This window comes from Lactuca saligna, chromosome 8 (assembly GCF_052625555.1).
Source record: "Lactuca saligna cultivar CGN05327 chromosome 8, ASM5262555v1, whole genome shotgun sequence".
In the NCBI taxonomy this organism is placed as follows: Eukaryota; Viridiplantae; Streptophyta; class Magnoliopsida; order Asterales; family Asteraceae; genus Lactuca; species Lactuca saligna.
Window position 1 is genome coordinate 191753251 of NC_136424.1, and position 26241 is coordinate 191779491.

The 26241-nt window shown below is 34.8% G+C and overlaps 2 protein-coding genes across 2 annotated transcripts; both read right to left on the minus strand.

Annotated features, from left to right (window-relative positions):
* Positions 1 to 2694: 2694 nt before the first annotated feature.
* LOC145008000 (serine/threonine-protein kinase/endoribonuclease IRE1b-like) lies at positions 2695 to 9282 on the minus strand. The gene is made up of 5 exons (XM_078966609.1): positions 8595 to 9282; positions 7050 to 7985; positions 5766 to 5938; positions 4917 to 5169; positions 2695 to 3183 (listed from the first exon to the last, which is right to left on the minus strand). Exons 1-5 carry the CDS (start codon positions 9038 to 9040, stop codon positions 2742 to 2744), a joined length of 2250 nt encoding a protein of 749 aa, XP_078822735.1. The 5' UTR covers positions 9041 to 9282; the 3' UTR covers positions 2695 to 2741.
* A 5704-nt stretch (positions 9283 to 14986) lies between these two features.
* Positions 14987 to 18111, minus strand: LOC145010399 (uncharacterized). The gene is made up of 7 exons (XM_078968946.1): positions 18012 to 18111; positions 17688 to 17930; positions 17035 to 17628; positions 15985 to 16077; positions 15623 to 15864; positions 15439 to 15574; positions 14987 to 15324 (listed from the first exon to the last, which is right to left on the minus strand). Exons 1-7 carry the CDS (start codon positions 18109 to 18111, stop codon positions 14987 to 14989), a joined length of 1746 nt encoding a protein of 581 aa, XP_078825072.1.
* Between the last annotated feature and the right edge of the window lie 8130 nt (positions 18112 to 26241).

Consider the following 26241-nt stretch of genomic DNA (forward strand, 5'->3'; position numbering starts at 1 on the left):
ATATAACGTGCCACTACAAAAGTATTGGTGAAGCCTGGTGAATAATTCAATGACAGTGAAGTCTATACATCAAATAGCGTGTATAAAGAAGTGTTGCACGATCAATAATGATCAGCCAATCATGTGTTCATATGCATTTGTAAAGAATCTCAACTTTTCATTTTTAATTCTTTCTGATTTCATTTATGCTAGCAAGACTCTTATTGATAATTGCTTATATGTAGTAAACTATTTGCGCAAAAACACTAATCCCCTATTTGAACTAATTTCTGAAAAAAAAATCACACCTAGCCCTTGGCACGGCTAGATGGCTAGTGTGTGTGTGTGTGAGTATACAATATTTTGAAGAACTTCATGAGAGGAGTATTTAGGTTTCGCATATTTCGTATACCTCCATTAATTGTGTTGGTCACTGTTCGCATCTTAGTAAATTTTCATTAATTGAGATTTGAATAACAAATGGAATTTTTATAGATTTTCGTTTACCTTTCTATTTTCATCTTTATTTTCTTTAATATTTTTGGGATTCTTTTTCCAATGCATTGTGCTAGCTATTGAGTTTTCTTGGAAAGATATTCCAGTTCTGATCGAGTTAACTCAATGAGTCAAACGATGAATCTAGTTTTGACAACGATTCATAGGCAAACATCGTGATTTGAAGATAGAACTATAAAGATATGGAGAGGAAGGGGAACCCAGTTCACCATTGCACACCCCGAGGTCCACTGACAAGGTAGTAAGAGATCTCTGACATATAGAAGGAAACTTGAGTCTGTTATTTTTCTTTTATTTATGAGGCTATTTTCTTTATGTGTGTGTATTGTTTTTCTTTTATTTTTAAATTAAAAAACTACTAAAATAAATATAAAATTGTATAAAAAAATTAAAAGGGTAAAATAGTCCTTTCAATTATTAGGACCAAAATCATGAGAAATTCTAAATTTTGGATCTTCATGTAAGTTGGAAACTTTTTGAACCTTATTCACAGTTTTTAGAGACCAATTTTGCAGTTTTATCTAGAATTTAGTTATTAGAGTCTTAATACTATATGGAATTAATATCATAAAAAATCATATAAAACATAACATCAAGCATATGTAATATTCATATATAGGAGTATGTGAATTAGAAAGTGTCAAAGAGTTGTATAGAGTTTAATTGCAATCCACGGGTCCGACTTCTGAGTCAACATCATCCGAGGCATTCACTTCTTCACCAAGATCTTCCACCACATCTCTAAACTCATCATCATCATCTCTGTAATCCTCTTGTTTGCTCATTGCTCATTGCTCAGGGAGGGAACTCCAAAGTCATCGACTCAGAGAGATCGGAGAGTTTGGGAGGGGGTAGACTCATCGTGGTATACGAAAAGAACGATTGAATGTTTTTCTAATTAGGTTGGTCAACAGAACTTATTTGTTTTTTTATGTGAAATAGCCCAACATGGATTTCATACAAACGTGATTGTAGCGTCGCTATACTGGTGTCAAGAATCACAGTAAATCATGGCGCTAAGGTTGAACGGCATGGAATGTTTTTCACAGGTAACAGGGGGGGGGGGGGGGGGGGGGGGGGTTAAATAATGACATAGCTTCATCTTCCCTACCTTTTCACCGGAGCCTATTATATAGCACCACCGCTATTTCTTAGGGGATCGCTAACAACTATAGCGTGTGATGAACCATAAAATGAACATCATGGATACGTTTGTCTGAGAGTTAAATCAAATGTTGCAATAATTGCTAGTAAGAACATGGAAACAAAACCTAAGGAGCATAGACAAAGGTTTAGTGTTGGAAGAACATATATTGTTTTCACTTAAATTTGGACAACTCATCCTGGTTAAACCTTATCAACCATTAATTGTCAAAAAGAGTGATTTAGTTTTGGGCAAAATACAAAAAATAAAAAACAAAAAAAACAATTCTACTTTCATCATTTTATTGATTCAACCACTTAGCTCATTTATGTCGTGAATCAATCATTATATATTTTTCGACCGTATAAAAGACCTGGTTCAAAAAACCACTATGTATTTGACTAATTTATTGAATTGGTAATCAAAGCATTGTTTTTTATTCATAGATATTATCATAATAGTTTAGTGGCTAAATCGATAAAATAGGAAAAACAAATTATACTTTTTCTCTATTTTGCCCTTTTTGGAATTATAGCAATTGACTTTTGTCGTAAAATAACCATAATTTTGGACAAATAGTGGAAATCTAATATAACACATCTTGAAAACAAATCTACATCAACAAGGTGAACTTGCTGACCTCAGCTTTAGAGTTTTTGGCATGGATATAGAGTTGTCAGTCATCTCCACAATCTATATATAACTTATTATGCTGCTGCTGCCGCCTAGAGGAATTATATATGCTGATCATCCTCCAAATTAACCGATTGAGGTGAATCATATATTGGTGCTCCAGATGTAAAAGACCATAGAATTTTACCCGAACTTATACCTACTTGACAAAATCACAGCCCAAGGCCTAACCATGATTTCAGTGGCTATATGAGTCATTTCTTAATTCTTTGCCTATTTCCTAGAAAATAATTAAAGAAATTGGCTAAATTTGTCTTCTTCCCGAAAATGTAAACAAGTTACAAAACAACTTAAATATCATATATACATATGAAGAATTAATCTCTCCTTCCACACTATATAGAAACTATATACATGTCACATTTCATGACAATAGACCATCATCGACATTCAACAACACTTTTACAAATTAAAATTGATATTGTTTATAATACTTATGAAGAATCTCTCCTTCCACACTATACCCTTTCAAAACATTATATGTTTCTATAACAAGTTTCGGAAACCGGCTGCTAAAATATCCATCGAATTTTGTGGGGACCTCCCCCAACATACGTTGCAGTTTTTTCGAAAGTTGTCCATAGTGATTATATTTGTTTCTTATGGCTCGTAATAAATCACATACGTCGTCATAGTTGTATTCTCTGTGATGTTCAATGTTTTTTATGAGTCTCTTGTGTAGTTTTTTGTCCCAATTTCTGTAATCTCCGATGCTTTTGAGTGATTTTAGGATATCAGAATCGTTTTTGCGGTCTTCTAACTCTATGCGGTCACTTGCGTCTCGGAGGAAGGAGAGACGGGTATCAGGGTCCCAGAAGAGAGGGTGGTGGTACACTTCTACGGCTTTTGGTCTGGATAAGAAAAAAAATGCAGATTTTTAATCTCGTAGAAAACAAAAGGGTTAAATATAGAATTTTACAATGGACTTGCAACTTTCGTAACATACTCTAATATATTAATACATTTTATATTTATTGAACAGGCTAGGAAAAAGTTACAAATACGGAAAAATGAAAACAAATAATAAAAATTCAAATACGAATAAAATGAATAAATTAAATATACGAAAAAATTAAAATATAATATGAAAACAAATATGAAAAAAAACTAAAAAAATACTTAATCTACTACAAAAATGCACATACATAAATTTATAATAAAATAAAATATTCAAATGAATATATGAATAATCAAACGTTAGTATTCATATTAGAATTACTTCAACAATACATATATATAATATTCATTGCAGAATAATAACATAAATATAATGTTTTTACGTTTTCACAATGTTTACAGTTTTTATTTGAACTTACTTCCACACACACACACACACACACACGTAGAGCTAGGTTCAAATGTGGACTGACATCTATTGTGTGTACGTGTGGACAGAGCTATTCCGTAAGAATGACAAATAAAATATGTTGTTTGATAATATGAACACATTCAATTTTACATAATTATTGTCATTATAACTATTGTCATTATCGTACATTCAACCTTGAATCTATAACCTTCAATGTCCATGTATGAGACTACACCATCTGGTATAGCTCTGACTGAAAATCCACAATATTTTTAATACAAGAAATAGCTATTTATTTATTTGTTTATTTTAGCATATCATACTTTCATTTTCTTTTACAATTACAGCATCATACTTTAAAAAATCTACCCAATTATAACAATGTAATTGAGAAGATTTTTCAAAGTACAATGAAAATAAAATTAAAAGTAAAAGTATGCTGAATCGATTTAGTGAATTAGATATTTTCTGTAGTAATTAATTTTTTTTTTTACAATTTTTGACCATTTAAAAAAATATCACTCGGTACCTATATTGTAAAAAGGCAAAAGACAGAAAAGCAGACCAATGTACTATCACAAATTTAAACATTTATCCGCTAAACTATTTTTTATAGTAATTAAGACATTATAAGTGTTTTTAATCATTTATAAGAACCATTTTTTCCATTTACTGGTTTTCAAAAGAGGCAAAATACAGTAAAACAAAAACTACTTTTACTATTATATCAATTTAGCAACTGAACTACTAGTTCTTTATGATGACTATAATAATAGTTCAGTGGCAAAACAGTGGTTAATCTACATTCTGCTTTTTCAAATTTTGCCCTATCCCATATCAAAAACAGAGTAACAAGAAAATATTACTTTTATAACGATAAAAAAAATAGAATGTTTTACTCGGTTGAGTGGTTAAATCGATAAGATGATGAACGTATGTTGTGGCTTTTTTGTATTTTACCCCATTGCCATATCAAAATAGAGAAAGTATGGATATTGGTTAAGTGGTTGTATCATAAAATGGTAAAAATACAAGAGCTTATCTGTATTGCCCATAGCAAAATAAATGTAATTTCAAATTGTCAAAACATCCAGTCTGTCGATATGTTTACTAATAGGAATAATAATACACACTTACCCAACAAATAAACAAGATAATCGAAAGAAAGAATAAAAACGGATAAGAATTAATACACTCCCGATGGTATTTCTAACTACTTTCACCATAGTTTATCATGTTGGAAAGAAATTTTAGATAATATGACATGAATCATACCTGGATTTAGGATCGGGATCAAGGAGACGAGAGATAAGATGATGGGCTTCAGGATATTTTTTTACTAATGACATACTTTTCTCCCCTTTCTTAATTCTTCCATCACGCCCATCCTCATCCTTACCGAATGGGTGGCGACCATGAGTTATACAAAAGAAAATCAGACACCCTAAACTGAACAAATCCACAGCACTCGTTTGTCCTTCTTTATTCAAGAGTCGCTCAGGTGGTTGCCACCCAGAGCTCCCAATGCCTATTTAAAACATACAAGATATAGCAAAGTAGTTTCTAATTACAACATTATACTCTCACATTATTCTTGTGAATTGCATTTCAAATGCCCATTATATAGCAATGGGATAATAATTATGATGGCATAGCACAACTTAACATTCCACCTAGGACGTTACACAAGTAATGTATTGTTGGTGTGTCAAAAAATGTACAGTTTTTTTACATAAGAAAATGCACATATAATATGAGATTTAGATCATCATTGATGAAATGGACATATCAAACGAAATGTATAAATATTGTTATTAAAACTTGTCATTTCTCTCATCTTGGCTATTTTTTTTTTAAATAGCTAATATGTATAGTTTTTGTTTTGCCACCCCAACATAATGTCACACGTGTACATCCGAAGTGGACAATGACAATGCATAAAAATATGTTAACATGTGCCATGTCATCATGATTCGAATCTCACCGCTATAACGGGTAATTTTTCTAAAGCATAAAGCTATAATAAGAAAGAAACTATGAACAAAACTGCTTTTTCTTGCATTTTGCCCATTCAAATGGTAGTAAAGTAATACATCATAATTGAAAATATGAAAGAAGACTTGCCTGTTGTGCTTTTTGTTAAAGAAGATTTATCGGCGGATAGGCGTTTGCTAATGCCCATATCCGAGACTTTTGCACTAATAGATGTGGCTTTGTGTATTAAGACATTTTCAGGCTTTAAATCACGGTGAATGATTCTATGTTTGTGTAAATGGCCAAGTCCTCTAACTGTGTCCCTGTAATTTATAATTTCCAATATATATATATATATATATATATATATATATATATATATATATATATATATATATATATATATATATATATATATATATATATATATATATATATATATATATATATATATATATATATATATATATATATATATATAACGGTAATTAAAGTGAAAACATGAAAACACTACTTTTATGTCATTATTCTTTAATCGAATTTTGTATCCACAACTTTATGTCATTATTCAGTAATGAATAGATGAGTAATCACACATTAAAACTAATATTAGAATTTACTACATAAATATATATATACAAAATTTATAATAGAATAATAACAGTCAAAAAAATATATAAATGATAAAATGTTAATATTCACATTATAATTACTTCAATAATACTAATATACAACATTTAATAACATAAACATAATGTTTTTATGTTTTAACACTATTTATATATATATATATATATATATATATATATATATATATATATATATATATATATATATATATATATATATATATATATATATAAGTGTTTCTATTTTAGTAAATAAAGAAAAAACAGCTTAAAAGAAAAAGTTGGGGAAATGAGGCTTTCCCCATTTAGTCATAAGTGTTAACATATTGGCCTCATTTATTTTTGGGTTAAATGCAACACATAGTGAAGTACTTAAGTTAATTTGTTTTCTATTATATCCCGCTTTTATTTCATGTTGTTACATAACTGTCCTAATACGAAGCAAAATGTAACGTACCAAATTATAGCAATATCAAATACAAAGCAATTTTCAGAGTAGATTTTTTCAAAGTATAATGTTCTAATAAGAAACGAAATTTAAAATACAATTAGGTACAATTTATTAAATAACAAAGTAATAATAAAGAAAAATAATGAAAATACAATGCTGTAATTGTAATAGAATGAAATGAAAGTAAGATGCTATAATCAAAAAATAAATGAAATAACATTTCTATTTCTTCCAATTACCCTTTTGTTATTTCATTCCATTTTCTCATGTTTGCCATGACATTATCATATATATCATTTAATCATCATTTATCCATATATCACTTAATGGAAGAAAAAACAAAACATGGCTAACCTCATTACTTTCAACAATGGCGGTGAAGGGTACCCATTGCACTCCCATAATTTCAAATCCTTAAAACCTTTCATCATCGGTTGCAATTCAACACTCGAATTAGCAAGTGACAATATCAAATCATGTAAGCTACATACACACCTCTCGAGAGCAATATAAACAAAATCTTGATCGTACTCCACACCATACAACCTCACAATATTAGGGTGTTGATCAGATACAATAAGATTTTGTATCTCTTTCAGAGCAACATCATAATGTTGCTTCACAATCCTTTTCACAGCAACCTCCCTCCCATCATAATAACCCTTCAATACAATTGTCCCATTACTCCCCCTCCCAATTTCTTTATTATAAAACAACAACTTGCCAATTCTACGTTCATTCAAGTTGACACGAACGTTAGCTGGATTTTTTGGCATTTCATAAATACGCCGAGGATTGTTGTCCAATTGTGGAGCAATATGATGCTGGCCAAGGAGGAGAGTAGTGTCATGAACTGTTGATAAACAGAGGAAACATTTTTTAACAAGAGCATTCCTATCAAAATCAGCACCATCCACAAAATTACCAAATTCACAGATATCATGCAACACATACTCCACTCCATTCACCCATAAGATCTGGTTTGTAACCCTAATCTGGCATTCACCTTTCTTCTTCTCAAACACTGCTAAAGTTAATTGGAAGATAGTAGTTCCACTATTAGAACTTCCATCTTGTGATATGCATGGAGTTGCTTGTGCCTTGATCCCTAAATGATATACCTCTGGTATACCTACCTTATATACGGAAAGGTCTATTCCAGTTCTGGATTCCTGTATATATTTCTGTCCCAAACCTTGTTGGAAAACCACTGTGATTGGTGGAAGCAGCTCTTCTGTTGGATTCATGTTATAGTTTTCTCCCCATTTTTCAAAGAAATGAAGGGTAATTCTGCCACGAGAACAACGTAAAACCGCTTATCATACACATATGATCAGTCAGTTCATACAACATAAAACAAACTACACATCTACAAAATGCATAACTGGAAACATGTTGACATAAAGTTTAAACAAAAATGTTTGCAGTGGTCATTATTATATAGGGAAAATGATTTACAAGCCCAACGAAGTTTCCAAACTGTTCAAAAAAACCTCAATCATGTTTTGTCTGTCCAAAAAAAAAACCAACGAACTTAACATTTTGTCTAAAAAACCCAACTAAGTTACATTTTCCTTAAAGTCAAATAAGAGAAATAGATAACGTGGCTTATTACCGGATCGGGAAAATGACTTGTTAGACCAACAAAATTTCCAAAACGTTTAAAAAACTTCAATCATGTTTTGATTGTTAAAAAAAAACCCCAATGAATTTAAACAAAACAAAATTGGGATTTTTTTAACGGTTTGGAACATTGTTGGACTTTTTAAACAAAAAATTAAGTTCGTTGGAATTTTTTGAACAGACAAAACATGATTGGGATTTTTTGAATGGTTTGTAAACTTTGTTGGGCTTTTAAGTCATTTTCCCTGATTATATATGTAAGAATAAAGACTTTACCTGCCAGCAATAGAGGCATCATACGTGAATTCAACAAGGTATCTTTCAGGGTCTTCTTGATCGGGTTTGATCTTCAAGGTTTCTTTCTTTATATTAATCGCGTTCTTTATAGACACACTCTGTTCATGCCCACAAGGATACCTACCACCGACCAACACCTGCTTTGCTGGGTCCATAGCCATGCGGTGGTGGTCGTAATATGGTGAAGGAAAGGGTGTTGCAGGCGGCGGTGGTGGGTACCGGTAATATGGAGGATGAATTGGTGGAATATAATGTTTAGTGTTAGGATATTGAGCAGAGTTAGGTGTCGCTGTGGCAAATACGTATCTGTTATCCTTAACCTCCGCCAGCGGCGGTGTAATGTGGTTTTGATTGTTTACCTGCTTGCTCCCACCACCGCCGTACCTCAGCCGGCTCTTTGAGCTCTTACTTCCAGACTTGGCCATTATCAAAACTTTACAATTTTAACAGACCTTTGGTTTACAATACAACGAGAGTTTAGAAGAATAATATGAACATCACTCTAAAACAACTTACAATATAAGCAAAAATTAGCAACATCGAACTGACGATGATCTTGAAGTAACAATGATGAATCCCCAATTTTGGCGTTTCTCTCTCATTCAGTCAATCACTTCTACGGGAGTTAACCATAAAGTTGCAGAGTTAATTGAGAGCTTTTTGCAAAAATAGGATTGTTTGCAAAAACTTTGTTAAAAGTAGTATAGTTTTAAAATTTAAAGTGATTTTCTAAAGGTGGCGTTCTTTTGTATTTGGGTCCACCATAACTGATTTTAAATGTTTCTAAATAGACTTTTAGTTTTCGTTTTTAACCATTTAATATTTATTTATTCATTTTCTTTTAAATTGAGTTTTGCATGTTAATAAGAATAAAATATAATACCATAAAAATTAAAATCTTATATAAAGCTAAGTTCAACTAAAAATATTATTTTAGTTTAAAATTTGGTATTTGTATTTCACATAAATTATTTTTATATTATGTTATACCAAATATGATTTTAATTTATTTCATACTTTACACTAAATTTTTATTTACTAAGATTTCTTACTAGAACTGGTTTACCTCAAATACATTATAAATCCATTAAATATTTTTAATAAATAATTTTTTAGATAGATAGTTTGTTGGAGGAAATAAGGTTTATGTTGGAGATCTGGATACCCCTGGATCGTATAAACAATTTTCAAACTGATATCTATACCCTATGTTTGGGTTGCAAGAAATTTAGCCTAGGATAATTTAAAAGGATACGTACGAATCTAGGCAAAGAAAATGTCATCCAAATTGATCTGTGTTCGTTTGAAGATAACAGGAGCTAATAATTTTTGTATGTATCTTCTCAAAGAGAAGAGTCGTTTAATAATAAACGAGATTAGGGATTTTATTTAGGGTTGGCAATCGTCATGGGTTGCTTTGAAAGGAATCCAAAAAATCCAAAATTTAATGAGGATTTAGGGTTTCCGAAACTAACGAGTTTCGTTAGTTTTACCATAATCACCCCAAGAATTTGAATTTCCCACTAAGTTCCCATATGTAAAATTCGGAGAGGTTTTGGGGCGCTACCTCAAACCCAGCCAGGGGCTCCGCTCCTTGGATCCCACTAGGGGTGCTGCCCCTAGACCCTGCCAAATGGGCGATGCTCCTTTGGAAACCCCGGACCCAAGGGCGCTGCCCCCGGACCCTCGACTTGTCGTCGAACCAACTTCTAATTCAATCTTATACATGCGTGCACTCCACACAAACCCGTACATATATTAAATTACAAATTATGATGCCTCTTAGCTTATATGTTCATTCCAGTTACATAAAATGACATGGTGACACTTAAATCACCAACAGTCCTCTCCCATTTTAATGTAACCCTTGAACAAACATAACATTATCAAAGCAAACCAAACTAGTCCATAATGAAAATATCAAAACGGTTGAATTTCCACTTAGTATCATACACTTACAAATACTCGAGAATCAAGGTGAAACACTCGGTTTCAAATTTGCTTCTTTATTCGGGGTTGCGGCCCAATCTTCAATGGTTATGAGGCTTAGGCCTTAGGAAAGGAAGATTTCAGGTCTCTTATGGATTTTGGGTTTTGTTCGGGAGGTTCTAAGGCTTAAGTGTGTTAGAAGGGTATGGATTATTGTCGTCTTTCTGTAGATATAAGGTTCGTTGGAAAATAGACCAAAGACAAAGAAATGGTTTTAGGGGTTCCATGAGTACCCGGGACGTACTCATTGGGAACATGGGGCGTACAAGGATAAATGGTCGCAGGTGGTTTGTGTGTACATTGGGCATACTAAGGGGTACGCGGGATGTACTCCCATCAAAGCAAAACCTTAATTTCAGGGTTCCTACCCTATATAAACAACATTATACCACCCCTTTGGTCATTTTAAGTCAGCCCCCACCTCTTTTGACATACATAAAACCCTATAATGCCTTGGGTGAGGCTTGGAGCTTGAAAGAAGGTTGTTGGTGGTTTGTGCAAGAGAAGAAGCAGGTGAAAGACTCAACCTTTGGAGAAGAGCCTAGATATCTAGTGTTAGCATCTTCATTTCGAGACTTTAGAGATATAAAGTTTCTATCTTGGCTACTCATTGAATATATCTACTTTTGGGTTGGTCTATGACCATTTTAGTCCCTTTTGCTTGGTCTTTGTGAGCTAGGGTTGTTTTAGGAGCTCAATCTAGTAGATTTGGACATTTTAAGGGTTCCCCATTCATAAAAGTGCAAGCTTTGTGGAGTTTTTGAGTTCATGCATGTGTTAAGACCATACATTAAGCTCTTTTGAGCTCTAGAGCCCCATTAAGCCATGCATGCTAGTAAAGTTGCCAACTTTACTTGAAAAGCCATCCATAGGAATCAGACCGGAGAGTTTGGAGCAATGGGTGAGGAGATTAAGTGGTTAATGAGAACAAGGATATCCGGGAGAGTATGTTGGGGGTACCCATTTGGTACGCTGTGTGTACTGGCCCCAATGGGCGTACGCTGGGCGTACTCGGCTAAGGTGAGTTTCTTTGATTGTTGATCTTTTTGGACATTTGACCATTGACCAGAAGTTGATTTGGGTTGATCATTGGATATTTTGGGCCTTCTCGGGATAGGTCCATATGGATTTTAGCCTAATTGGGATATTTGGGCCTTATTGGGCCTTGTGGTGTCATTTCGAGTTCGAGCTATCGTTTGGGCTTGTATTGTTTGATGTTTTGTTGGGCTAGCTATGAATGTATGTTTTAGTTTAAGAAATGTTAATGGGCTTCAAGGAAGGGCCCATGTGATGGTTTGGGCCCAATTTGGAAAATTAGACCATTAATAGGCTTTATGGATCTTGTAGTTGGACCTTTTTCGTGGGCCTTAGTTTTGGTTCATGATTGGATCAGGAGTAAAACGATCATTTTACCCCAAGTATGGATTATGGATTATATTTTAGAACCCAATTGCTAATTAGGTGTTATTTTGGTATGGATAGCTCGGGAGGTCTTCAGGGCAGCAGTTAGAGATTTCTTTCAGTGAACTTTTGTATTCAAGGTGAATCTTCTCACTATATCCATAGGTTGAAGGAACTAATGCCGACCCATTACGTGTTATGTGGTTTGCTAGTTGTCTCTGTGATACTTGCATGGAAGACCCTGGGGGGTGCCCGTGGCAGTTAGATATCAGACCATGGGGGGAAGCCCATGGCATTCCAGGTAAAGACTGTGGGGGAGCCCATGTCATACTAGATAAACACCATGGGGGAGCCTATGGCAACTATATGTATGTGCATGATAATTTGTGGTTGTATATGGTATGGTATTTTGGGGAACTCACTAAGCTTTGTGCTTACAGTTTTTAGTTTATGTTTCAGGTACTTTAATTTTCAATTAGGAGAGCTCTGGATGATTACAGAGCACACATTATGTGTTTTCATATTCTACGAAATACTTTGATTTGATGATGTTATGCTAAATGTTTTGTTACCTTGGTTTTTGGGAGGAATATGTATTAACGATTTATAAATCTAAAAACAATATTTTTATGGCATGATTTTCGGGCCGTTACAAGTTGGTATCATAGCCTTGGTTTGAGGGTTTCGGACATACTATCGGGTGTGTCTGAACCTAAACTGAGGATTGAGAAAGTTTTCAAAAAGAAAAGTATTTTCAAGAAAAGAGTTTTCTAAAATAAGAGAAGGATGTGGTGCAAGAAATCAGTCGGGCTCAAGTAAGTTTCCCCAAAATACCCATACATGTTATCTGTTATGATTTGATTTATGAATCCGTGAAATGCATGGTAGTTAGGACTAAGGATCTGCTCAGTTCTTGCATGATAGAATGCTAGGAGCGATGCATTTGTATGTATATTGTATGAGTTGGTAGGCTTGCATGCTAGCGCTGATTAGTTAGTGGTAGTTTGGCCGGTTATGTGATACCTTGTTGTATTGGGTGAATTAGATGTTATGCTGAGATGGGAATATCTAACGGAACTAGTAATTGCTAAGTGTATTCTTTAAAATATATATACGGGTAGGATCTTATAGCCCTAGAATAATTGATTTGGCCTTATTTCTTGTTCCTTGTCTGGTTGTTGTTCTAGGCTAGAGTCTGTTATTCGACAGTCTACTTGATCCTGTTCTGTGTAAAATTTGCATGCATAAGGCAACCAGCAGCAATGGTGAAATTTCTAGCATAAGTGGTGGTATGTGGATTGAATGTTATATGATAGTTCTATGGATTGGAGTGTTACTGCACGAATGTTGCTTGCTTTGTGATTTGTGTAACTCTTAGATGATGAGAGTTAGCTACTAAGTGAATATGATGGTATTCACGAGGTGGATGACTGGCATTATGGGGAGTACCTCAGCAGTTGATGGCAGGGTGAGGTCGGGAACCTAGGAGAGCCTAGGGATTGCTTCAGTAGATTTCATTGCGATGTTTAATGAGTTTTCGGGGGCATAAGGTTGAGAAGGTGACTTAGAAGATTCAGGATGATTCTTGAGGAAAGTATAGATAGGTGTGCAAAGTAGTATTGGGCCCGTACTATTGAAAGAACATGATCCATACTCAGACCGGGGAGAGTCTTGGAGAATCTAAGAAGCCTGTGGAAGAGGGTGTCAGATCAGGTGCAGGCATAGGAGGGTCGTGGGAAGAAAACCAATACTTCGAATCAACGACTGGGATTCGGCAGGGTCGAGGTCAGTGTAACACGTGCGGGAAACTACACGATTGTTAGGACATAATTTGTGGTTTATACTTTGCTTTTCAAGGATTTTATAGCTCTCGGTTTTGGACCGAAATCTCTATGATCTCGGTGGTTTTTGGACCGAAATCACCATGTGATTTCGGTTGGGTTATTGGGTTGGGGCTTTGTAACTAGGTATTAGGTATAAAATGTTTGTTATCAGCCTATTCTAGGGTGTTGTTTTTTTAGAACTAAGAGAGAAAGAGAGAACCAAGAGAGTAATTGTGGATCTTATGTACTATACTATTATCAATATAGTGTGCATTAAAGATTCATCACTGTGTTCTAATTTCATATTCACGATTTGTGGCATTCACTTGATTGGGATTCCGCACTGTAAACTAGAAAATAGATTTAGGGTGAAAATAACCTTGTTAATTGTACACTTATTACAAGAAGATGTCAGGGTATATAAAGAAGAAGGATCCCTAGACATATGAAACCCTATGGGCCCATGGGCTAAAACTAGGTTAATGCACATGTACAATATTTACATTCCAATACTCTTCCTCAAGCTGGATCATAAATGTTATACATTCCCAGCTTGTTACAAAATGCAGACATCCGCAAACCAAGTAAAGATTTGGTAAAGACATCAATTAGTTGGCTTCCTATTCGAACATGAGGAGTAGAGATGGTTCCATCTTCTAGCTTTTCATAAGTGAAATGACAATCTACTTCGATATGTTTAGTCCTTTCGTGAAACACAGGATTCTTTGCAATATGGATACATGCCTCATTATCACAATACAGGTTCATTGGTTTTGATTAAGCAAACCCAATTTCACATAACAAATTATATACCCATATCAGCTCACATGTAGTCTGAGCCATAGCCCTGTATTCAGATTCGACAGTTGATTGTGAAACGACATTTTGCTTTTTTACTTTTCCACGAAACTAGGTTCCCTCCGACAAATACACAATAACCTGTGGTAGACCGTTTGTTTGTAGGATCTCCATTGTAATTAGCATCTGTGAACCCTTCAATGACATGATGACCATGATTTTGATATAGGATGCCATGACCAGGAGCACCCTTTAGGTACTTTAGAATATGAGTAATCATATCCCAATGAGAAGTTCGAGGTGACGACATAAACTGACTTACAACACTCACTAGTAAAGCAATGTTTGGACGTGTAATCGTCAAATAGTTATGTTTTCCACAACTCTCCTGTATTTCTCTAGGTTCTCAAGTGGATCTCCATCGTCTGGTTTCAATTTCATGTTCGGAATCATTGGGGACTCACAAGGCTTTGTTTCAATCATCCCAGAATCTCTCAAATTATCCAAGCAATATTTTCGTTGAGACCAATAGATCCCTTTACGAGTACGAGAAACCTCAATTCCCAAAAAATATTTTAAAGGACCTAGGTCCTTGGTTTGAAATCGAGATGTAAGAAAATCTTTCAGTTTCTTGATTCTAGTTCCATCACTCCCAGTAATCACAATATCATCAACATACACCACTAGCAGAATGCATCCTGAAGAAGATGAAGCAAAGAACACAAAATGATCATAAGAGCTTCTTCATAAGCCAAACTCTGTTACCACAACATTAAACCGTCCAAACCAAGTCCGAGCGGATTGCTTTAAACCATAGAATGATTTACTCAACTTACAAACCCTTCCATACTCCCCCTGAGCAACAAACCTAGGTGGTTGCTCCATATAAACTTCCACATGTAAATCACCATGTAGGAAGGCATTCTTCACATCCAATTGGTGAAGGGCCTAGTCATAAGTAGTAGCTAATGAAATGAACAAGTAGATGGAAGATACCTTAGCCACATGAGAGAATGTCTTTGTGTAGTCAACCCCATAAGTTTGAGCATATCCTTTAGCAACCAACCGTGCCTTCAGACGAGCCACAGATCCATCCGAGTTGACTTTCACCGTGAATACCCATTTATAACCGATCGCCTTTTTACATACAGGTAATTCTACAAACTCCCATGTGTTATTATGATCAAGAGCATTGATCTCATCAATCATAGCATCCTGCCATCTAGAATGGTTCAAGGCTTCACCAATCGTTTTAGGAACATGTATAGTATCAAGTGTAGAGATCATAGAGCGTGAAGTTGCAGACAGTTTACCATAGGATACGAAAGAGGCTATAGGGTACGTACATGAATGCTTACCTTTCCTTAGGGCAATAGAAACATCTAGATCAGGTTTTAGTGTATCAGAAGGTGATGAATCGCTCATAGCAGGAGTCTCATCAGTACTTGGATCTGCAGAAGAAGATGGTATTAGATCGGGATTTGATGTAGGTCATTGGCGTCTATATACGTGAATAATTGGTGGCTTAATATGCTCTTCACGTTGTGTGGAGTTACATGGGCTAGGAGACTCACGAGCAGGTATGGTATATACCAACAGATCACCAGACACTCTTGGGTTGGAACGATTGGTCATAGGAAAGAAGGGTATATTTTCATGAAATGTAACATCTCGAGATACAATGTACCTATTGAGTGTAGGAGAGAAACACTTGTAGCCTTTCTGAAGTCTAGAGTAACCAAGGAAGACACATTTCAAGGACTTCGGATCCAAATTGGTTAGGTGTGTTCGGGTATCACGAACAAAACACGCACTACCAAAGATCTTTGGTTTGACAGGAAACAATGACTTTGTAGGAAATAGAACCGAGAGTGGACTCATACCATCCAAGACAACAGAAGGCTTTGTATTAATGAGAAAACAAGCAGTAGAAAGCGCATCAACCCAATAAGTTTTAGGAACAAACATGTGAAATAGAAGAGCTCGAGCCACCTCTAAAAGATGACGATTTTTTCGTTATGCGACCCCATTTTGGGCTGGTGTGTCAACACAGGAAGACTCATGAAGAATACCATTTTGTAGCATGTAAGACTGAAATGTTTGAGACAAATATTCTTTTGCGTTATCACTACGAAGGGTTTGGATGATGGTTTTAAATTGTGTTTTAATCTCAACATAGAATAAACAAAAATTTGTAAACACTTCAGATCAATTTTTCATAAAATAAAGCTAGGTAGTTCGTGAATAATCATCAACAAACGTAACAAAATATTTAAACCCAAGTTTTGAAGTAACAGGGCATGGTACCCAAACATCAGAATGGACTAACTCAAATGGGGATGAAACCTGCTTATTGAATCTTGGACATAAATGAATACGTTGTTGTTTAGCAAACTGACAAGACTCACACTGTAAAGATGTTAAATAACAAAACTCATGACACAACTTCTTTAGATTCTGTAGAGGCGGATGACCTAATCGACAATGAACTTCAAATGGGGATGAAGTGGATGATGCCAAAGAGTGAGGTGTTGGATGTTCGAATATGTATAGGCCATCAGATTCCCGTCCTCTACCAATAATCTTCTTCGTCGACAGATCCTGAAAGACACAATAATCAGGAAAGAAGGAGACACAACACTTTAAGGCATGGGTAATTTTGCAGACTGATAACAAATTGAATGAGAAATTTGGTAGACTCAATATAGTGGATAAGGAAACAGGTAGCGTAGGTTCAATAGTGCCAGAACCAAGAACATGTGGGGTAGACCCATCAACGATCGTGACATGAGATGAAGATGTGTGTTTATCAAGACTAAAGAAGAGGGTAGGATTACCTGTCATGTGATCTGAGGCACCTGAATCGATTAGCCATTTTGAGACAGAAGATAATAGGCATGTATTAGGGTTACCCTTTTCAGCAAATATAGCAGTTGGACCAGTGGAGTTCTTAGTCTTTAAAAGGCGTGCATATTCTTCTGCGGGTATGGTAATAGTGTTGTCTGATGTAGAAGCAACATGTGCTGATGAGTTTTCTGATTTCTAGACAAGAGCTTCTTACAAGTGCGTTTGGTGTGACCAAAATCATGACAATAATAACACTCAATGTCATCAGAAGCCGAGATAGCAACCCGTGATTCTGTAGTTTGGTCACTATGACCACCTCTAGAACCCCCTCTATGACCCCCATGAGATCCTCCTCGGGGGACACCATGAAATCCTCCTCGACTAACCAAAGCACTATTATGATCAAAAGGTTGTGGAGACTGAATATTCTCATTTCGAAGAACACGAGCAAATGTTTCTTGAAGGGAAGGAATGGCAAATTCATTCAAAAACTGAGATCTGATAGAGTTGAATTCTGGTCACGAACTAGTCAAGAAACTTATTACAGCCACTTGTTCTCTTTGAGTCTGGATAGCTTGGACATCAGCACTCAAGGGAAGAAGAGAGTTGAGCTCCTCATATACTTTCTTAAATTCCATGACATAAGTGGTGAGTGATTAATCTTGTTGTTCCACATGATGGAAGGACTTACAAACACTATAGATTCGTGAGATGTTGCTTTGTCCAGAATATAAGAAGTTAAGATAGTCCATAAGTTCTTTCACATATTCATAGTGACTTACCATAGAAGAGACAAAAGGCTCTATAGTATTGACAATCTGCAAATACAAACGAGGATCACTTTGTAGCCACAAATAAGAACCATCACCTTTGGGGGGGATCAGATGTCAGATGAGAAGCCATTCCCATGCTTCGGAGGTAGATCCGAATAGTTTTGTTCCACTCAAAGAAATTGGAGCCATTAAGTTTGTTGTCAGTGAGTTTAGCAATTACATGAAGCAACTCAGGTACTCGTGGACCACTGCTGCTAGATGATTTGTCTCATCCGGACAGCTTTACGAACTAGAAACAAATAAGAAAAGAGAACGGCACTCACAGGATGCCCTAATTAGAAAACGGTGCACTCAAAAGGTGCTAGAACATTGATGAACAGTACCAATGAACAGTACCAGAATTGTGTTCGACGAACAGTAATCTCTTAATGCAAAAAACCCTCCAACCCTAAACCTCGCTCTGATACCATGTAAACTAGAAAATTGATTTACGGTGAAAATAACCTTGTTAATTGTACACTTATTACAAGAAGATGTTAGGGTATACAAAGAGGCAGGATCCCTAGACACATGAAACCCTACGAGCCCATGGGCTAAAACTAGGTTAATGCATATGTACAACATTTACTTTCCAATATGCATTAATTATAGTGATTTTGATTGATCCATTTATATCGAGTTTTACAATTGGTATCAGAGCTTGGAAAGGGTATCAATCGATTCAAGGACCTTGAGAACTTGTTTTTAGCTTCTTGGATATCATTTGTTTAATCGAAAATTGATAAGTTTCGATTTAAATTGATAAAAAAAAATTTGTTGTTTATCGATTAACCGTTCTTGGGATTCTTAGTATTCATAGTGTTCTTCGTGGATTCCTTTGAATTTTTGGGATTAAATTTGGATCCTTATCAATTAAAATTACAAAATTTAAGGGTTGTCGGTAACTTCCTAATAAGAAAACAAGGTTTTCGATTCCAACATCTTAAGGGTTTTTGGTGGGTCTTGGTCAAAGTTGAAGGTTTTCAGTCAACGGTTTGATAGAAATCTATACTATAAATAAGCGTTTTTGGTTTTCGTTCTCGGTTGAAATCAACAGTTCTCGGTTAAATTTTTCGTTGTTCTCGGTTAATGCTTTTGGAGTTTTTGGTCAACTTACATGTTGACTTTCCTTGTTTTTGGTCAATTTTTGATTTTTGGGTGTTCTCGGTTTTTTTTTAATTAAAATGGAATCTCAGTACAACAGTTCAGTGCATCATGAGTTGGATTCTATTATGGGGACTGCTACTCGTATTCCTTAACTTTTGTCTGCTGATGGGTTTCCGGAATGGAAATTCAAAATTGAGAAGTAAATTAAAATGAAGAATGCCAAGATATGGAGGAGCATTCTCAGAGGTCCAGTCAGGATTACAACTTTGGATGATGAAGCTAAAATTGTAGTTGATAAAAAGATAAAGAACTATACGGATGAGGACTTTGAAAAACTTGAAGAACATGACAGAGCTCTTGCCACTCTTACTATGGCCTTATCTCCTGAAATTACCCAAGGCTTTATGGAATACACGTTTGCAAAGGCTTTATGGGAGGCCTTGATAAGATTTATGAGGGAAATGAGGACATGAGGCAGAGGAGACAAGACATGCTTCGACATAGGCTCAACATGTTTAATCATGTTCTAGGGGATTCTCTTGAAGTTCAACTACAAAGGTTTATTACCCTTACTACTGAGATGAGTACGAATGGGATTAATCTACCTTGCATAAAAATTAACAAGAAGCTGCTGAATTCTCTTCCACCTAGCTGGGACATGAATGTGTCACTGATCAAGAAGACTAGAGATATGAGCAAGCTTTCCATTGCAGAAGTGATGGCTATTATTAAGGCACGCGACATGGATGATAAGCAACGTGAAATCTGACGGGTATTATGAACTATAACACTCCTATGGTGCACATACAACCCTAATGCTTTGGATCTAAGTTTTCTCTAGCTATACATGCAACAAAAATTATCCAAAGCACGAAACATACAACTAGCATACAATTTGATATTTGCAACATAAAATCAAGTTAGATGAATACCTCTATAATGTAGCTTGTAGAATTTGGCCTTTCAAGAGTTTAGCACCTCAAGTGTGATGCCTCTAAGGGAATCACAAGACACCATGAAGAAATGGATGATAATGAAAGAGAGAGAGACAGAGAGAGAGAGAGAGAGGTCATGAAGCAATAAAATCGACTAAGGTTCAATTAGGAACTCTTAGGTGCTAATTTTGGAGCTAAGGGGTTACTCTTTTAGTGTGGAATTCCTAGAGTTTAAACTTGTAAAACCTAATCCAGTCCCGTGGGCCTTTAATTCAATAATCCTTATGATAAGCCCTTTGGACTAACTCTTAGTCCATTCTATTCAACATGGATCATTAGCCCAAACTATAAGTATCACTGATTTACTTAATCAGTCACCGTTAATTTAATTAGTCTCTTTTGATCACAAAATTAATTCCAAATTAATTATTGATCAATACCAATTAAATAATATGATTTCTAAATTAATATATTATACTTATAATATATTAATAAATCACAAATAACCTCTTTCTCAAAATCCATCCTATCAAATTGTTCTGGTGAATGCAACCCGAAATGGACCATGCTACTATCGGTTCAAGTACATGCTAATTATAGTTTTGGGTTTAGACACCTAATCCAACAGTCTCCCACTTGGATAAGTCTAATAACTATTATTGCAAGTATGACTCCAAAATCCGATTAGCAATCATAGCTCTCCAAAGCCGTTGTTGAACTCTAATGTTATCAGTAACGCCTCCTTTAGATAAGGGATCATATATTTCTCCATTATAGATATCGTATCAACTCTGACATGGATTATAATCATTCTCTCTGTCCATGTGTGGTTTCCCAATTTCCAATTTATGACGACTGACTAATTGAACAAATCAAATCAGTCCAGGCTTGGCCAAGCACTTAGGGTTGTCATCACTAAATCATCAAGGGGCCCATAGATATCGCTTTTATCCCTCTTAAGGTAAAAAGAATGGATAAACTTCGACTCATATGCTTGCTCTATTTACTCATCAAATCACACACAACAGTATGTTTGACAACACCAAGTTAATGGTGTGATTTCATATCATCAATGTGCAACCAACTTGTAAGCTGCAACTATATGTCTCCGTTTCAAGAATATAAGATATTATCATCTCATAATCACTCGTGATGAAATCCATGAAGTGATTCAAATGAGTGTGGGTTTAATCCAATACGCAAATCTTATTACAGGAGTATTGATGAACACTGCAGCAAACTTGTGCTATGTCTAAACACTTTAGACAATCTACCGTTGAATTGATGACAGTCTTACCTCATTACTTACTTCCAAAATATGATTGACTGTGGATGTTTGAATAATCTTATTATTCGGGAAGTCAAAACATGCAAAATGAAACACAAGAATAATCCAATCTAATATGGTCTCAAAACTTTTAAGTATAAATATAACATTTATTATTTATCACCATATTGATTACACATTATTCATTTTATAATGTTTCGATTAATCAACTTAATACTTGAATTAAAACAATAGTTATCCCATGCTCCAAGCATGCACACTATGTTTACCAATGGTCCTTACTTTGTGAAATAGATCAATTGAAAACATTTCAACGCTGCTCATTTCACAATTCCAAATCCTTAGTGTAAGAATACCTAATTCTTGCCACTGTAAGAGTGTGTTAGATTCTAAACTATCGTGTAATGATTCCTTTTGTAAAGTCATGGTATCAAAGTCACAGATAATTTGCCAATGATATTACAAAACTTTCTATTGGAGATTGATAACAAAACAATTCCAAGGAAGCGAAGTCTCAAATTCAAAGTGCACTCCTTCTAACATCCTTTTTGCACAAAATTTCTAACCTACACATAGATTCTTAATATCCAACTCCCATTATGGAAACATTTCCATATTTTCCATATGACAACTCATTATTAATAGAATCATGTCTATTCATAATAATGTCAATATGGTCCATCCATTACTATACTTCTAACTATCCTTAAGCAACCAATCCTTAGCAGACCTTAGATCATCCTTGACAGTTGTTTAATAACTTTAGTCATATCCGATTCTAGTCCTTTTTCCCTCTTAATGCCCTAGGCATTTAGAAAAATTAAAACACGTGAATATTATAGCATATGCAATAAATCCTATAGCCGAAGCATATGGGATATGATTCATAATGTCTTACATAAAGACATGACACTTGACCAGTCTTTTGCTACAATATTTCCATATATAGAACTTTCAGTGTTGAACATTTCAACCTGACATTCATATATGCTCATGACTAAGTTTGATTAAAACTTCAATCTAAACTTTCAGATTTGAAATTAAGTATAAGTATTCTCTCCCTTACTATAGCAAAACAACTTTTCTAATTCTACAACTTTGAAAAATTCTTAACCTTTGCTTCCTATAATCAGTATTACTAACTTGCAACAATTCACATAATAATCATGCTCCCACTATCACGATAATTATATTCCTACTAGCATAACACTTATGCTCCTACTAACTTTGAAATGTATTCAGAAATCAGCTGGACTTCTAGAAATCAATAATTATTGACTTTCATACCAAAGTTCAGATTTTTGATATGAGATGCTTCTATAAGCCTTTATCTAAGCTCATACACCTTTTAATTAGAAAGCTCATATGTGTGTCTAAACTATTTCAGAACTTACAACAATAAGTCCCAAATGTTCAAACTATTTGCCATTTCTCACAATTTGAACTATGAAGAGGGATGCCGTAATCATAATCGAATTTGAGAACGCAATTAACACAACTGCTATCTTCTCAAAATCTACTTAGTGAAAGTGTTTGATCACAATCATTTTCATGAATTGGAGAGAAGCCTTTGTCACATAGATTTTATGGTGTATGTGTTCCTATCCATGTGAAAATATCATTTCCAACCATAATCATAAGACAAGGTATATGACTAAATAAAACTCATATGGACTGAACTTACTCAATCATAATTTCTTGCCACTTGGCAGCATAAGGGCCTACCATGTATTCCAAGTTGTTGAGAGATCACCCTTACTGATTAATGAACTTTCACTGATCAAGGTGTTCTGCCTTACGCAAACAATTGAGAACTCATAAAACTCACATGCATAGTCAACTTTAATTGGAATGACACAGAAACAAGAATATGTCAACACAATAGGTTACAAACCTCAAGTCGTGTGCTAATGATAAGCGATAGGTTTATTCTTGATTAGCTCTTGAAGCATTTCAAGGTCTATAAGACTCCCACTGACCTCTTGACATATAAGATTCTCTTGTCAAGAACAATTCCTTGACAAACAAATATCCAAGAGTTATTGCGGATTCTTATCAAGAAAAACACTTCATTTAATTGGACTTAGTTGGTCTTTGCTTTATCCAAAACATTACAACTACCAATTCAAAATGTCTTATAAACCTACTTAAGACATGTCACTCAAGTCACAGTATTGGAGTATGACTCTAAGACTTGATTTTGGAACGAAGTATGACTCAACTTATTGATTTAACCATTTCAACAATTCATGATTTCTATTCTTAGCTATACTTATGCACTAAGGTGTCCTTAGAGAATCAATTGTGATATGGTTTTCATAATCATTAAGATGATCATCAAACAAGATACTAAAGTACTCTCCTTTCCTTTCAGATTGGAGAAACTTTTATCTTTCTGCCTAATTGATTCTTCTTATTCGTTCTACTGTACGTTGAAACTTTTCAATGATTCATAATTATACTTAATCTTGTAAGCATAACCATATTTACTAAACTTTTAGTAAATCATGACGAATAGTCTTATCATTCTTTGTGGTGGACTTGATCAGTTCACAACAATGTGTGCCAGACCCCCTAGTGCCAAAGATGAAGGTTCTCATTCATCACACAATACAAGTTGCATTATTTCAAATTTCTATCCAATTGAAACTTTGGTGATGAGAATCTTTCTTTATTTGGTAAATTTTAGACATTACCACAAATGAAAAAATCAAATCCATTTTTCTAATAATAGAAACATACAAACATCAATTTTCACAAATTCCATTGCAAGAAGATATAAAATAAGATAAAATCAAAAAAATTTATTTATTTATAAAATGCGGAAAACTTGTCCTTACAGTGCAAATACATATGAAAACTATATTTCTAAATGTTCCTAAGCAATCTATCATAACTCCTAAGCAGTAGATCAAAATCCTGATCATCGAATCATGCGATCGAAATCCATCTCTTCGCGATTAGACTCAGCATGCTTTTCCTTTAAGCTTCCTTTCATCGATCCTACAAAACATCAAAATGTGATCTCAACACATCATGTATTAAGAATTTACAAATAGGAACTTAATATAGTTAGATAGTGGACTTACCTAAAGCAGAGTCAAACACTTTGACTTTACTATCCTTGTGATCCTTCAGGTAGATATGGCAGCTTTGCATCCAATGCCCATTCACTTGGCAGTAGTAACAAACAAACTCTTTTCGCAGTAGTAACAAATAGACTCTTTTGGAATGGCGCATGGGATTATCTCAGACTTAGCTTTCTCATATGATAAAACTTTTTGACCATGGCCGATTTATTTCCTTTAGGAGAAGAAACCATTTCTGTACTATCACCTTTGCCATTGCTAGGGTTCATGGAAATTTGGGATACAAATCTTTCATTCAAATTTGATTGACCAGTACGCCAACTCATTGCTGATCCAACAACAATTAACAAATATCTAAGATCGATAAGGGTCACGTCGTGATCTGTCATATAGTAGTCTGTAACAAACTCACTATATGACTTAGGAAGTGATTGAAGAACCAAGTCAACAACCAAGTTCCTCGACACAACAACTCCTAACATTCCCAGCCTGTCAATGTGCGACTTCATCTCCAAGACATGAGCACATACATACTTTCCATCTTCGTGTTTGCTTGCCAATAGTGTTAGAGTGACCTTGAACTTTTCAAGTCGACGAACATGTGGGTCAGGGATAATTATTGGAAGAGGTGGAAAAAGTGAAATATGACTTCTAGGAACATCATCTTCATGAGGAAAGCTTTTTCCAAAAGATTCGGGAAGACCATAGTTGTCAGAACTAGACATCTTCAACGGAGAAATTCAAGTTTAGTTGATTTAAGTCCTTAATATAACACCTAAATGAAATATTAAGGCTAGGACCCAACACAATAATTCACAATTTGGAAGAGGGATGTCATAATCCAATTCTAAACTATTTGTCGGTGGGTAAATGACGATTTACCAATTCCACCATGAAAATGAAATTTTTAAACGAATTAAGTTTTAAATGAAACTCCTAGATCTTCTAAAATTCATTGAACTTTTCAACGGCATGTTTAATCTCGATTATGTCTTTCAAGTTTGTGACTGGGATACTAAGGATCACAAACAAGGTGTAAATAACCATCTAAATTAGCTTGGTACTCTCGAAGTCATTTATCACCTAATCAATGTGCTGGTTAACCACACACGCTCCATTGTATGATAAACATCGAGCTACCCTTTGCCACCCTTACTAGTCCAAGTTAGTGTGTCGATTAACCACACACGCTCCACGAACGACTTGGCAAGGTTCACAGTGCAATTTCATGGATTAACATCAATTCAAATTTTTCCTAAGTAACTAAGATTGGGAATTTATAAAGGTTTAGTTCCTTTATAATTCATCATACTTTTAATGAGGGTTTAGTGTCCTATCCTACGCGTTCGGATAACCCTCCACTAGTCAAGAGTGCGGTGGGTAAGAGTGGATACCCATTCAATCGCCATTTTATAGGCAATTTCCTTAAACACCCCTTATAGACCAACTTCATGAATGAGGCCTACTAATGGTAAGACTGACTTTTTAACTTATACATATATAATATGTTAAGCTTTTAATTTTATATAGTATAAGG

What these genes read in the sequence shown, in the direction of transcription:
- LOC145008000 (XM_078966609.1), bottom strand. Translation starts at nt 9,040, where the DNA reads ATGGCCAAGTCTGGAAGTAAGAGCTCAAAGAGCCGGCTGAGGTACGGC. An exon ending in CCATTGTTGAAAGTAATGAG is followed by an intron (nt 5,939 to 7,049) that starts GTTAGCCATGTT and finishes TATAAATTACAG; the next exon opens with GGACACAGTTAGAGGACTTG. An exon ending in GATCCCGATCCTAAATCCAG is followed by an intron (nt 3,184 to 4,916) that starts GTATGATTCATG and finishes TTTCTTATCCAG; the next exon opens with ACCAAAAGCCGTAGAAGTGT.
- LOC145010399 (XM_078968946.1), bottom strand. Translation starts at nt 18,111, where the DNA reads ATGGAATTTAAGAAAGTATATGAGGAGCTCAACTCTCTTCTTCCCTTG. An exon ending in TTATTTAACATCTTTACAGT is followed by an intron (nt 16,078 to 17,034) that starts GTGAGTCTTGTC and finishes CTTCTTCTGCAG; the next exon opens with ATCCAAGTACTGATGAGACT. An exon ending in GTTGAGTAAATCATTCTATG is followed by an intron (nt 15,325 to 15,438) that starts GTTTAAAGCAAT and finishes CATCTTCTTCAG; the next exon opens with GATGCATTCTGCTAGTGGTG.